This window comes from Peromyscus leucopus, chromosome 14 (assembly GCF_004664715.2).
Source record: "Peromyscus leucopus breed LL Stock chromosome 14, UCI_PerLeu_2.1, whole genome shotgun sequence".
NCBI lineage: Eukaryota > Metazoa > Chordata > Mammalia > Rodentia > Cricetidae > Peromyscus > Peromyscus leucopus.
This window is the reverse complement of record NC_051075.1, coordinates 90,855,175-90,870,608: the sequence shown is the minus strand read 5'-3', so window position 1 is coordinate 90,870,608 and position 15,434 is coordinate 90,855,175. Positions and strand designations below refer to the sequence as shown.

At 46.5% G+C, this 15,434-nt stretch overlaps 1 protein-coding gene across 2 annotated transcripts in view; it reads left to right on the top strand.

The window, feature by feature from the left end:
- Positions 1-15,434, top strand: part of Rab27a (RAB27A, member RAS oncogene family) — a 51,495-nt gene that overhangs the window by 24,466 nt on the left and 11,595 nt on the right. For both annotated transcript variants that reach the window (XM_028865327.2, XM_028865330.2), the window contains exons 2-4: positions 6,939-7,113; positions 9,472-9,557; positions 11,314-11,417. In XM_028865327.2, coding sequence (XP_028721160.1) covers positions 6,961-7,113; positions 9,472-9,557; positions 11,314-11,417 — 343 coding nt within the window. In that variant the 5' untranslated portion in view covers positions 6,939-6,960. The remainder of the gene's footprint in view (positions 1-6,938; positions 7,114-9,471; positions 9,558-11,313; positions 11,418-15,434) is intronic.

Genomic DNA, 15,434 nt, shown 5'->3' with positions numbered 1-15,434 from the left:
TGTGTAGTAAAATCTGTGCCAGCCAGGGCTACACAGTGAGACCCTCTCTAAACAACAACAACAAAATCTGCGCTTACTGCCAGGCTAGGCAGGATGGCTTACTGGGTAAAGGTACTGCTGCCAAGCCTGGTGACTTGAATTGATCTCTGGAACCTACATGGTGGAAGGAGAGAACCAACTTTTGCATCGTTTTCCTCTGACCTCTACACATGACCCACCCCCCAAAAAAATAAATAGAAAGAAAACCCCACTCTACTGCTAATAAGCTGCAGTGAGTGAACACTTGAACCAGTTACTTTGCCGAAATCTTTCTGGGAGTCTCTAAGTCATGTCTATGAGCTCAGTAGTGTTGTCTTGATTGTTGGCTTTAATGACACAACCTGGAATCACTTGGGAAGAGAGTCTCAGGGATTGTGTAGATCAGGTTGGACCGTGCGCCAGTCTGTGCTGGATTGTCTTGATCACCTTAAGGGATCGATGGTTAAACCATTCCCTGGGTTGGAGCCCTGCACTGCCTAGGTGTGGAGGAAGAGCTGACCACCAAGCATGCATGTGTGCATTCATCCTCTCTGCTCTTGACTGTGGAGGTAGTCTGATCAGCTGCTTCCGGTCCCTGCCATTGTCACTTCCGGAAATGATGGGCTGCTATCCAAAAGTGTGAGCTAAAATGTATATACATACACAGGTATGTGTGCGATACTACTTAGTGAAAAACAGGACCAAGGAGGGGTTTGTGGGATTTGGAGAGAGGAAAAGGGAAGAGAGACATGATGTCATTATAATATAATCTCAAAAACTAGAAAAAAGAAAAACAAAAAACACATTCCCCTAAGTCGCTTGTTGTCGGGGTGTATATCCCAGCAGCAGAATGAAAGTCGACAGCTTCTGCCTCCTTTTTACAGCTGCAGGGATGAGGCCCCTTTAAAGACCTGGGACCAGGCTGCGGAAAGCAGAGGTAGAAGAAGAGTTAGAATCTGGAGCCCCCCACACAAGCTCTATGGGGAAGGCCCTCGCCCTGTGTAGTAAATCTGTGCAGATTTAAGGACGATAAATAAAGATTATCCATGGCTGGTGCTGCTCGTGGCACATGGCAGCTGTCCAGCAGTGCTTCCCTCTTTTTATTATTTTATTTTTTAGACAGTCTTGCTATGGGGCCCAGTAACCTTCCTGACACAGCTTCCTGAGTCTTGGGGTTACAGACGTGGTCTACTGAAGCTCGTTTCTCCCTTGTATCTGAACTGAAAGCGCCTTCCTTTTTTACTCTCTGGAAAACAATTAAAGGATGTTTAGAGTTTTTGTTTATTTGTGTTTTTGTTAGTTTGGGTACTAGGAATTCAACCTAGGGCCTCATACTGCTGGACAGGTCTCCAGATGAAGGACCACCAGACTGACTATCTTCTCAGGGTCCTTTTTGCTGTTGACTTTGAGGCGAGGTCTCACTAGATTGCCCCGGCTGCCCTTGTCCTTTCTGTCTGCCTCCTGCCTTAGCCTCTGGAGGAGCCTGGATTCCAGGCTTGCACCGCCAGGCCCCGCCTTTTTTCTTTCTTTCTTTCTTTTTTTTTTTTAAATAAGGAAGCTGTCTGCCTGCAGGCACTTATCTCACATGTGGCTGGTGTTGAGGAAATGGGTGTTCTTTGCTTTCTATTGTTAGTCTGAGAGAATGAGGGTGGGGAGCACTTTGGAATAATATTTGTGTAAGGAGGAGAGGGAAGGCAGCTGAGCGGGGAAAGTGTCCTGCTCACTCTGGAGGCGCCTGGAGGACACTGATGGAGGCCTGGAAACAGTACTTCCTCCAGGAGAGAGGGACGTAGAGGTGTGACCCGAGGTTCCGGTGCCCTTAGCAGCTCCTTAGCTTGGTTAGTCAATGAATCCTTTTGATGTAGATGAGGTTCCGCACATTTCCTCTGAGTTCTAGGATGGTCACGGGCTGTTAGGTCACACGGAGGTGCGGGACAGCTGGTAAAGGCTAGATAATCTGCCTGGTGAGCTGGGTAGTTTTTGTCAACCGGACACAAGCTAGGGTCATTTGGGAAGAGGGAGCCTCAACTGAGAAAACTCCCCCATCAGAATGGACCTGTGGGCAAGCAGGGGTGAATTTTCTTGATTGGTGATTGATGCAGGAGGGCCCAGCTCATGGTGGGCCGTGTTACCCCTGGGCTGGTGGTCTTGGAGTGTATAAACAGGCAGACTGAGCAAGCCATGGAGATCAAGCCAATACGTAATACTCCTCTGTAGTCTCTGCTTCAATTCTTGCCTTCGGGATCTTCCCTTGAGTTTCCGCCTTGATCTCCTTTCATGATGGACTGTAAGCTGTGAGCTGTGGCTGAAATAAACCCTTTCCTCCCCAAGTCTTTTGGTCATGGTGTTTAATCACGGCAATAGAGACCTCCCTAGGACAGCTGTGGATCTGCAACATACCAACTGCCTACATTGAGGGAGATTTAATTAGTCAAATTAGCCTCGCAGAGTTGTGTGTGTAAATACACGTGTGCACGTGAGAAACCCAGAGGTGCCATCAAGTGTCCTCCTCTGTCACTTTCCACCTTATTTTTTTGAGACAGGGTTTCTCACTGACCCTGCAGCTCACGGAGTAGACTAGCCTGGCTGACCAGTGGCTCTGGGGACCCTTCTGTCTCTGCCTCCCCAGCTCTGGGCTTACAGGTGTGCATTGCTGCACACAGGATGGTTTGTTGGTCTTTTAGTGGGTTCTGAGGATCTGAATACAAGTCTTCATGTTTGCACGGCAAGTCCAGTCTACCTCTTAGAATAGCTTACCTAAGCTCCCCACCTGCCTCCCCTGCCCCCAGCTTCTGGTGGCTTAGGATAGGCTAAGCATTGTGCTGGGAACTCCACAAACAGCATCTCATTCTCTCCTCAGAGCAGCTGTGTGAGGTGGTGTATTCATATTTTCTCTCTCTCTCTCTCTCTCTCTCTCTCTCTCTCTCTCTCTCTCTCTCTCCCCCTCTTTCTCTCTGTCCCCCCTCACCAAGATTTCTTTTTACAATTTTTATTTTTGTGTGTATGGGTTTGTGCATGTGTTCATTGTCTGAAGAGGGCATCAGATCCTAGAGCTGGGTTTATACCTGTTTGTTAGCTGCCTGCTGTGGGTGCTGGGAACCAAACCCCGGCCTTCTGTAAGAGCAGCAGGTGCTCTTAACCACTGAGCCATCTCTCTAGCCCGTAGGGTTTTCTTTTCTTTTCTTTTTTTTTCTTTCTTTCTTTTTTTTTTTTTTTTTTTTTTTTTTTTTTTTTTTGGTTTTTTCGAGACAGGGTTTCTCTGTGTAGCTTTGCGCCTTTCCTGGGACTCACTTGGTAGCCCAGGCTGGCCTCGAACTCACAGAGATCCACCTGGCTCTGCCTCCTGAGTGCTGGGATTAAAGGCATGCGCCACCACCGCCCAGCTGGGTTTTATTTTCTTAATTTATTTATTTTTGGTTTTTGAGACAGGGTTTCACTGTGTAGCCCTGGCTGTCCTGGAACTAGCTCTGTAGACCAGACTGGCCTCAAACTCAGGGGTCCTCCTGCCTCTGCCTCCCAAGTGCTGGGATGAAAGGTGTGTGCCACCACCGCCAGGCTTATTTTCTCAATTTAAAAAACAAAACACAACCAGTGTTGTAGCACATGACTTTAATCCCAGGAGGCAGAGGCAGTGGGATCTCTGAGTTTGAGTCCAGCCTGGTCTACAGAGCAAGTTCCAGGACAGCCAGCGCTATAGAGAAACCTTGTCTTGTAAAAAGAAGTAATTTTTTTAAAAGTCTGATTATAAATTAAAAAATAAAATAAAGCATAGGTACATGACTGACCAGCTTTCCCCAATTAACATAAAGAACAAATGAGACAGCTACAAGGTCTTTGTTAATTACTCCTATTGTTGAGTTAGAGCCCCTTTGCTTCAGTTTGAAAGCCCCCCTCCTTCCCAAATGACCTGAGCTTATCTGGATCTGCTTTCAAGCCTCAGCTTCTGTTTGGGTATAGGATGGAGCCAGGCATCTGTCCTCACGGGGTCCTCCTTTGGAGAGCTCATTAATCCTGTGTCCTATGTCTGCAAGGAGAAGCTATTAACATAGACAGGCACCCCCTCGGCGAAGTGTCACCCTTCACATCTGGCCAACAGAACTACAAATGTTTGTAGAGGCTCTGCCCTCACTAACAGTGTCAGTCATATCTGCCACACGAGGTCATAGGTCGGTGCTGAGGCTCTCCGAGGGAGCTGACTGCAGTAGCTCCAGGGGCTCAGGACTTTGGATTTTTGAGAGTAAGATGAGTCACTAAGTTGAGTTAGGCAGGGGTAGAGGAGGTGGTGAGCTTGAAGATGAATAAAGGTCCTTGCCTGAGGGTTATTAATTTTATGAATCTATGCTAATAGCCCCCCAGGAAGCACCTAGTGATAGAGCCCAGAGCAGACCAGATTGTGAGGGAAGGGAGCAGCAGGGTGGGCGTCTGATGTCTGGATGGATGGGTGGACACGGCCTTTCATGGGCAGGAAGAGGTGTCCAGACATTGTTGGTGTGAATGGGATGGAAAGTTATTGTTCTGATCATCAAGAGAGTTTGCTAGCATTTGACATGTGAAATGAGAATACACAGGGCTTTGTGTGTGTGTGTGTGTGTGTGTGTGTGTGTGTGTGTGTGTGAGAGAGAGAGAGAGAGAGAGAGAGAGAGAGAGAGAGAGAGAGAGAGAGACTGTAGTTCTGGCTGGCCTGAAACTGTATCTAGAGCAGGCTGGCTTGAACTCACAGAAGTCTGCTCACCTCTGCTTCCCTTTGATCCTGCTTGGATCGCAGGTGTCCAAGGTGGAGAGACTCGTGTCTCTTCTCGGGCAGTGTGCATTTGCATCTGTTGAGAAGGTACAGTAGCTAATCAGTGCCATGACAAAGGAGAAGAGCCACTGCGGTTGGGTATTGCTGGGAAAGTGAGTTGTTTCAGTTAATCAAGAAGAATTTTGAGCACTTCCTGTTAGAAAGCCCAGGTGGAGGCAGAGTTAGCTGTGGGGTTATGGTTTCTCCTCCACTATGGAACCCACTTCCTGAGAGAGTGTGGCAGCTAGGAAGTCTGACCAAGAAATAGGAAACAGTGACAGAGTATACAGAAGCCATCAGGCAGATTTGACCTGTGAGTTAGTCATATCTGGTTTCGCTCTTGCTCACATGTGTGTGTGTGTGTGTGTGTGTGTGTGTGTGTGTAGGTCAGAGGTTGGTGTCAGGTGTCTTTTTCCAGACCTCTGTACTCTGTCTTTTGAGACACTGAGTCCAGAGCTCCCCAGTTGGCCAGGCTGGCTGGCCGGATTTGCTTCTCCCCACACCCCTGGAATTGGGTTGAGCACATGCGCCTGGCTTGTCCCGTGGGTGTCCGGGAATCTGAACGCAGGTCTTCATGCTTGCACAGTAAGTGTTTTATGGACTGAGCCGTCTCCTGTGAACTGTAGGTGTGCTCGAACACCAACATGATCGAGACAAACGAAACTGCTTGAAATCCAAGTGAGAAGAGGGAGGGGCCAGGCCTTAGCCCCGAGCAGAGCGGCTCTGACTAAGGAGCTCCAGGGGTCACCAGTCATACCTCGTCCCGTCTGTCTCTGTGTGCAAATTTTTTTCACTGAGACAAAAATCTCAACTCAGGTCGGCCCCAAACTCAAGATCTTCCTGAGCCCCTTCCAAGTTTCATTCCCCTTCCCATGCTTCCCATTTCCCGTTTATGTTTTCTCTTTTCTTCCTCTTATTTTTGGAGACAGTCTCACCATGGAGCCCTGGTTGGCTGAGAGCTCAGTGTATATATAGACCAGGTTAGCCCCCAGACTCATGGGCAATCCTCCTGCCCCTGCTTTTGGAATGCTGGGATTGCAGGCATGTGCGGCCACGCCCAGCTGACCCTTCTTTTGTTGACAGGTTTTGTTTTACATGGTCTGCCGTGTTTACAGTGACCCGTCTTACTGTCATGTCACTTGGAGTTCCCTTCTTTGTGGTTCCACAGCTTGTATGTTAAGCTAAAACTAGGCTGAGAGGTAGCTCAGCAGTTAAGAGCACTGACTGCTATTGTAGAGAACCTGGGTTTGATTCCCAGCACCAACATGGTGGCTCACAACTCTCTGTAACTTCAATTCCAGGGGGCCCAGTGCCCTCTTCTGGCTTCCATGGGTACTGCACACATGTGGTGCAAACTTACACTGAGGCACACACTCATACAACAAAGCTAAAACAAAAAGACAACAGCCCTAAACTGTTATTTATTTACTATTCCAACAGCATCTCATCCAACCGTTATTTGGTTCTTGGGGACAGTGAACACTGAATTACCCTTCCTCACGACCCCTAGACATAGAAGCACTGGCTGAGAGCCAGGCATGGTAGTGCATCCTGTTTGTAATCCAAGCCCTTGGGAAGTGGAGGCAGGAAGATCAGGAGGTCTAAGATAACCTGAACTACCTGAGACCTTGCCTCAAAAATAAGCAAACAAAAAATCCCCAACAGGCAGGCAGGCAGGCAGATAGACAGACAGACAAACCTCCAAACAAATAGAAGTATTCATTGACCAGAATATTGTCACTTTGTCTTCCAGAGGACCCAGGTTCAATTCCTGCACCCACATGTCAGTTCACAACTCTCTTAACTCCAAGATCTGACACCTTCATGCAGACATACGTGCAGGCAAAACATTAATGCACATAAAATAAAAATAAATAAATTATTAAAAGTAAGTGTGTGTGTGTGTGTGTGTGTGTGTGTGTGTATTTGTGTGCATGCACACACACATGCCATGGCATGCATGTGCCAGTCCGAAGACAACCTTGTGGATTTGGTTCTGTCTTATCTCTGCATGGGTTCCAGGGATAACTCAGGTCATCAGCCTTGTGTGGCAAGTACGTCATCCACGGAGCCATCTCACCAGCCCTAATTCTAGTTTTTCTGGTGGACGTTGCTAACTCTATTTCTTCATGTCTTACAGGTGAAGCACCAAATCCTTCATCATGTCGGATGGGGATTATGATTACCTCATCAAGTTTTTGGCCTTGGGAGACTCTGGAGTGGGGAAGACCAGTGTACTTTACCAGTATACAGATGGGAAATTCAACTCCAAATTCATCACCACAGTGGGCATTGATTTCAGGGAAAAGAGAGTGGTAAGTTCTACATCCTTCCTAAGAATCTAATCTGAGTCAGCACATTAATAGGCCTATTTAGTTTGCTTTGTGGGACTTAAGAAACCAAAGATTGGGACCTAAAATTAGAATACAGAGCAAAGTGTGGCTGGGTGTGGTGGTGCACACCTTTAATCCTGGCACTCTGGAGGTAAGCAGATCTCTGTGAGTTTGAGAGGAGTAAGGTCTATAAAGAAAGCAAATAAGCCGGGTGACGGCGGCGGCAGCCGCCGCCGCACGCCTTTAATCCCAGCACTCGGGAGGCAGAGCCAGGGGGATCTCTGTGAGTTCCAGGCCAGCCTGGGCTACCAAGTGAGTTCCAGGAAAGGTGCAAAGCTACACAGAGAAACCCTGTCTCGAAAAACCAAAAAAAAAAAAAAAAAAAAAAAAAAAAAAGAAAGCAAATAAATCAGTAAGAAAGCGTGTTGTGCTCAGTCCATGGAAAGTAATTGGGAACCTTCAGGACATTTCATAGAAAACTCTTTGGCTACAATTAAAATGCATATTGCTTTTCTCCTTTAAAAAAATACTTATTTTTGATCATATGTCTGTGTGTGTCCCTATGAGTGTATGTTCTCGTTCTCGTTCTCGTTCTCGTTCTCATTCTCTCTCTCTCTCTCTCTCTCTCTCTCTCTCTCTCTCTCTCTCTCTCTCTCTCTCCCTCCCTCCCCCCTCCCTCCCCCTCCCTCCCCCTCCCTCCCCCTCTCTCCCCCTCTCTCCCTTCTCCCTTTCCGTTCCTCAACAGGGTCTTCTTACTATGTAGCCAAGGTTAGCCCGGAACCTACTATTTATCCTTGGTTGATCTAGAGATCACAATGATTTGCCTGTCTCTGTCTCCTGAATTCTGGGACAGAAGCAGCTCTTTATAAAGCCGTTAGTTTTTATATGTATTTAATTATTTATTGTATATATGTGTGTGCACACGTGCTGTGGCTCATGTGTAGGAATCAGAAGAGAGCCTGTGGGAGTTGGTCGTCTTTGCCATATGGAGCCTAGGGATTGAAATCAGGCTGCCAGGCTGGGTGGCAAGCACCTTTACCTGCTGAGCCATCTCACTGGTCTCTAGAAAATCATTTTGTTTGTTTTTTGAGACAGATTTCTCTGTGTAACAGCCCTAGCTGTCCTGGAACTTGCTTTGTAGACCAGGCTGGCCTCAAACTCACAGAGATCAGCCTGCCTCTCCTTCCCGAGTGCTGGGATTAAAGACGTGCACCACCATGCCCATAAAATTATTTTAAGAGCACTTTCTAGGGGGCTGGAGAGATGGCTCAGTGGTTAAGAGCACTGACTGCCCCTTCAGGAGACCCAGGTTCAATCCCCAGCTCCCACATGGCAGCTCACAACTGTCTGAAACTCCAGCTCCAGGCAGTCTGACACCCATGTTGAAACACCAGTGCACATTAAAAATAAATAAGTAAATAAAAAACCTCTTCTCTACATCAGTATTAAAAAAAAGAAAATACCAGAAGCAAGGAGACAGGACCGGAACAGGAGGGAGGGAACACAGCCTGCCAATGCTTGATTTAAAAAAAAAAAAAAAAAAAAAAAAAAAAAAAAAAAAAAAAAAGCACTTTCTAAAGATGAGGTAAGGGAAACCCACAGAAAATCAATGTTTCTTGAAATGAGTGCTTGAGGGGACACTGGGAGAAAGCAAATTGACTGTTATTTTGGCATAAGTCACTGTATTATTTACATATTTCATAATATATTTCTAACATAATACACATATATTTAAATGTTTTTTTTTTTTTTAATTTCAGCTTTGGCAGTGGTCATACACACCCTTAATCCCAGCACCTGGGAGGCAGAGGCAGGTGGATCTCTGAGTACGAGGCCAGCCTGGTCTACAGAGCGAGTTCTAGGACAGCCAGGACTATACAGAGAAACCCTGCCTTGAAAAAATTAAATATAAAACTATTTGTTTTTAAATTTATACCTTTTTTTTTTTGAGACAGGGATTCATACATTCTTGGCTGGCTTCAAACTCAGTTCCATATACAGCTAAGGATGACCTTTTTATCCTGCTGTCTCTCACCTCCTAAGTGCTGGGATTGTAGCCGTGAGCAACCAGGCCTGGTTTTGTGGTGCTGAGGATAGAACCTAGAGCTTCATGGATGCTGGCAAAGACTCTCCCAGCTGAGTTACAGCCCCAGCTAGGTAGATGTCTTAGGAGGAGGTACCACTATCCAGGTGCAGTTATTGCAACAAAGTACAAACCTATCAGGGACTCCATTCTCTTGAGAAGCGTAGATGCTTTGGGGTTTGGGGCTGAACAGAAAGTCAGGAAGAGCCCACCCATCTCAGAGTCTCCGATGGTTTATCTTTGCTTTGATGTCTTAGGTGTACAGAGCTAATGGACCAGATGGAGCTGTGGGCCGAGGCCAGAGAATCCACCTGCAGTTATGGGACACGGCAGGGCAGGAGAGGTATGTGCTCCTCAGTGATCTCTCCACACTGCCCTGGGCAGGGCAAAGGCAGCCAGTTGGCTCATCCGCACCTGGTAAGAGGAGCTGCCGGATCAGTCGGTTGTCAGTCTGAGGTGACAGTGACGGGCATATTTCCTGTGAGATCAAAGGAGAGGTGGATCTCCTTGAAATGAAACCTTCTTATTTGGGACTCATCCTTTTTTTTCTCCCATTTTAGGCTCTCTCCATTGCCTTTTGCTGTTTGCTCACCTGTAAGGGAGTCCTAAGGCTGCTTGCTCGTTCTTATCTGATACTGAAGCCTGGTGAAACACCTGGTTGGAATGAGTTAATCTGGTCACAGGTTACTTAACTAAAATAAATCATGTGACATCTTGGTGCAAGGCTGCTTTCATTCAGCTACAGCCTGTGATTTCTCTCAGTCTCCTTGAAGGATTTTTCCGTGTGTGTGTGTGTGTGTGTGTGTGTGTGTGTGTGTGTGTGTGTGTATGTGTGTATGTATGTGTGTGCACGCGCGTGCACGCAGTGTGCACACTCCTGTGGTATGCGGGCATGTGTGATGTGGGGGCCCAAGGTTGACATCAGGACTCTTCTTCGATGGCTCTCTACCTTATTCATTGAGGTGGGATTGCTTGCTCGAACCCAGTGCTCACAGACACAGCTGGTCTGCAGCTTGTTTCAATCACCGCCCCTGCCTTCTGTGTGCGAGTTACGGGTCGTCTGCTGTGCCCACCTGACATTTATATGACATCTGGGGAGCCAAATGCTGGATCTCAAGCTTGTATAGGAAGTGCTTTAACCACTGAGCCATCTCCCCAGCCCTCTTTAAAAAAATACATATATATACACACGTATATATATACATGTATATATGTGTGTGTGTGTGTGTGTGTGTGTGTGTGTGTGTGTGTGTGTGTATAGAGAGAGAGAGAGAAAAGAGAGAGATCTCCAAGGTCATACAAAGGTGAAGAGGAGATTCAGTTGAATCTATGTCATTTTACTCAGTTTCAATAATTGCCATCTGTGGCCAATCTTATTTCTTCTATCCCCTTAACACTTCTCCCTCTCGCCCTCCATATTACCTGGAGGGCAAATTTTAGACCTCCTATCATGCCACCTGTAGCTGGTTTGGTTTGTATCTGTAAACAATGAAGACTTTTTGTAAGAACATTGAATAGAATAGTTGAGAAAACCCTACTATTTCTGAACAGCTGGTTAATGCAAACTACGTCTTTCTGTGGAGCCTGCCAGTCAATTAGAGACTGTGCGTTCAGGCAACATGAGGGGAAGCCGTAAGAGGAAAGAGACAGCAGGTAAAACCTCTGGAGGTAGAGAATGCCAGGAAAGAGTTGGGTCCACCTCAACAGGGTCCCCATTTTAGAGGTAATGAAAAGGTTGTCAGAGAGAAGAGACTTCTACAGAGCCTGAAGTGAGACCAAGGATTGCCTCGGAGTGTAGAGTCATGAAATCTCCCCAGGAGGAAAACCCAATGGTTAGCTCTGTTGGCCCTGTGAACTCACGGTCATCCAGTGATTTCCTGGCTGAGACTAAGGTTGCAAGGCAGTTCTCCAGTCCATGGGGCTCAGTGTTCAATAACACGTTCTGTTCACATTGAAGTCTTGGGAGTGGTAAACACCAGTCTGGGTGAGCATCGTGGGAATTATTGATGAATCTTTGTAGAAGGCAGAGGGTGTCACTGGCGGCTTTACATTTCAGGAGTGGGGCCATGACTTGGTGACCGTCTGTTTTTGTGCCCCAGGTTTCGTAGTTTGACCACTGCGTTCTTCAGGGATGCTATGGGTTTCCTGCTACTGTTCGACCTGACAAATGAGCAAAGTTTCCTCAATGTTCGAAACTGGATAAGTAAGTATTGCCGTTTCCCAGGCCCCGCTCTGCTCCCAAAGCCTTGTTCTGCTCCAGGCCCCCTGCTCTGCACTGCCCCGAGGGGACCGGACGCCATGTCATGCCTTTTCCTGAAAACAGCTCAGGGTCAAGGCTGCAAAGAGTAAGCTTAGGGCCACAGATGACTGACATTCCCTGCTTCTCTCCTTTGCTCCCCTGGAGCTACCCTATCTCTGCTGGGAATCCTTCCATGTCCTCTCGGGGTGTGTGTGTGTGTGTGTGTGTGTGTGTGTGTGTGTGTGTGTGTGTGTGTGTTAGAAGAGCCTAGAGGTGAGCCAGCCCTGTGTAGGAGCCTGAACACAGAGCTGAGTCCTCTGGGCCCACATGATTGGAATTGGGTCACCGCCTGTCTTCCTGAAGTTAAAGGACTGAGCAGGTCATGTCTAGAGCCAGGATGATTGTGATTTATTAAGCGGCGCAGTGTTATTTATTAAGTGGTGCTGTTTACTGTGCGAGAAAAGTCACGAGGCACAACAAAACCCACTACACGAGTTTATTAAGGGAATAAAGAGGGGGTGTGCATAGCCTATGGAGCGATCCTACAGAAAGAGAGGGAAGGAATAGGAGGAACCCACTTTTATAGGTCCCCCTCCTGCACCCCGCACATGAGCATATGGGTTTCCATAGCTACACCATGCATGCGCATGGATTACCTGACCACGCAGCACATGGATTATGTAGGACTAAGGCCCCAGGATGACTAAGCATCTTGCCTGGCTACTGGACAGTGCATGTGTGGTCATGTAGCCAAGGGAGTGGCCAGGAATTCTAACATTGATTCCTAACAGAACTTTTAGTCTAAGCCTCCAAACTCACACATTTCCCTCTTCACTTTTAACGTTTTTCTCTCACTCTGTTGTAAATCCCTCTATTTTCCCATCTTTCTGATGGGTTAGAGTTGTGTTTTTTTTTTTCTACTTATTTACATTTTCATTTTATGTGTGTATTTTATTTGCATGTCTGTGCATTCATGTGTGCGGTATTTGTGGAGGCCAGAAGAGGGCGTCAGATCCCCTGGGACTGGAATTACAGACAGTTGTGAGTCACCATGTGGATGCTGGACTAGAACCTGGGTCCTCTGGAAAAGCACCCAGTGCTTTTAACCACTGAGTCATTGTTCCAGACTCCAAGTTACGTTAATTTTTTTAAAACCCAGAAAGAAATAACTTCCATGAAATTTTCCATGATCATCTTAGCTGGAATATTTCTTCTCTTATTAATGACTGCTATTTTATCTTATTGTTTTAATACATATCTGATCTTTACCATATCTCACCTCAGGTTGCAGGTGTTTAGGTATGCCCTTCCTTAGAGAAAAATTTCAGATAACTGATTAATTTATTTAATTACCCATTACTTCATAGTTTTCATTATTTTATGAAATAATGAATCATTATGAAATTATTTCATAAATTTCATTACAAAAATTTAGAGATGAGAACAATAACCTCAGCTGGGCATGGTAGCAAATGGCTTTAATCCCAGCATTTGGGAAGCAGACACAGGAGGATCTCTGTGAGTTCAAGGCCAGCCTGGTCTACAGAATAATTCCAGGACAGCCAGGGCTACATAGAGAAACCCTGTCTGGAAAAATCTTTGAGAGAGAGAGAGAGAGAGAGAGAGAGAGAGAGAGAGAGAGAGAGAGAGAGAGAGAGAGAGAGAGAACACAATGACATCTCAGAGACTCATCAACATAGACACTATGAACTGTTACTTACAGTCTTAGAAGTGCTTTGGTTTATTAACTGAGTCTCTTGGAGGGTGGGTCTCCCCACATCCGTGTTCCTGGTCAGTAGATGTTGGGTAGGACCTAGAATTTGCATTTCCAGTAAATTCTCAGGGGATGCCAAGGCTGCTAGCCCACGCACCTTACCCAGAGAGTCAGTGTATTAATCTTCCCCTTGACTCTGGGAAGTAAGTACTGTTGAGGTCATTTATAGATAAGGAAGCTAAGGTGGTCAGATAACTTCTGGGGATGGGGATGGGGATGGGGGTGGTGGGCACAGCCAGCAACAGGGCAAGAGAGTCCTACTTCAACTCTAGGAGATGCTCGTAACCATGGGAATGGAAGGTGCTAAGGGAACACAGAGGAGGCCAGCAGAGGAGACAATGGAGCCAATCTTGAAGGAAGTTGTGTCTGGGCATTAAAGAGTGTGGGAATTGCACACTAACAGCCTGAGAGGAGAGGAGGCCTGGCTTTTGCAGGAAACAGGGCCCAGTTTGATCTTGCCTGGGCAGGTCTTGTGACCGAAGTTATCCCCTAAGGCAAAAAACAAAATCCTGAAATTCAGGCCTGTGTTAATGCTTGGGGAAACTTCCTCCTCCTTCACCTTCTCTTGATAAGATATGTATGACCTGACTTTGTGGGGAGGAACTGGAGTGTCAACACTCCTAGCTGATAGAGAGAAAACACACACAGGGTCATGCTCTCCGAGACCTCGGATTGTGAAAGTTCAGCTGCTCCAGTTCTGTTCTGGAGTGGGAGGAGAGAGAAGTTGGGTTTTATTTTCCTTCTTTGGAAGATGGAGCTACTTAGTACCCTGGAGCTCTTTTTCTCTTTCTTTTTTTTTATATTTTATTTATTTTTATTTTTTAAATTTTTATTTATATATTTATTTATTTAAAGATTTCATTTTTATGACTTTTTAAACCTTGTGTCTATGTGGGTAGGTGCATGTAAGTGCAGGTGCCCCCGGAGACCAGTGTAGCTGGTGGTGGTGAGCCACCTGAAGTGAGTAGTGGTGGGAACAGAACCCAGGTCTTCAGGAAGAGCAATATGTGCTCTTAACCACTGAGCCCTCTCCCCAGCCCCTCTCTTCCTTTTCATAATTAAGCCTAGCTAAGGGATTTTAGAGGAAAGATTATAAAAATTATAGAATATGACTGTAGCACCCTGCTTCCCCTTGGTCTTGGTGACAGTCACTTTACTATTTACTCTGTCTTCCTATGTCATCAATGAGAGAATGATAAACGGCGGCGTTGGTTGTGGCCTGTGGTGCTGGTTGCAGTGCATGGTGCTGGTTACCTCGTGGAAAGGTCACGGTCACGACAGAACCCAGTGTTAGTTTTCAGAGCTTTATTAGGAGGGAAGAAGGAGAGGATCAGACCTGGGGAGGAGAGAGAGAATGATGGGAGCAGAGCAGAGACAGAGGATAGGCTCTGTGTCCGGCTTTTAAGGCACGTACGTAGTCGCCAGTGCACACTGATGACGTAAGACGCAGGACCCTGACCTGGAGTGAGGGCAGAATCCTAATCATCAAATCATAGTTACTGTTTGTGTAAGACAAGGTCTCGCTGTGTAGCCCAGGCTATCTCTGAACTCATGGAGCCTCTTGCCTCAGCCTCATCACACCCAGCTTCTTGATTGTTTTAAATAGACTGGTCCTGCCTTGGGAGGACACAGAAGTATGAAAAGCATTTCAGATGTAATTACGTTCGATTATAGAAAGATATTTCTTCGAGCTGGAAATCCAGCTCAATTGATAGGTGTTTAGCACACACGAAGCCCTGGTTACTATCTCCAGTACCCTGTAAACTGTCCTGTACTACGTACCTGTAATTCAGGTCCTCAGGAGATGGGAGCAGTAAGGACATTTAAGTGCATCCTTGGAGGCCAGCCTTGAGGGATACAGGATGTCTCAAAAACCAAAAAGACAGTTCTTTACAAATATTACTACTGTCGAGAGAAAATAAAATAAGTGACAAACAGGGGTTTAAGATTAGTAAAACACAGCCAGGCGGTGGTGGCGCACACCTTTAATCCCAGCACCCAGGAGGCAGAGGCAGGCGGATCTCTGTGAGTTCGAAGCCTGCATGGTCTATATAGTGAGATCCAGGACAGGCTACAAAGCTACACAGAGAAACCCTGTCTCGAAAAGAAAAAAAAAGATTAGTAAAACACACATACACACACACACACACACGCACGCACGCACGCACGCACGCACGCACACTTTAAGGGTTATTGTACTCTTCCAT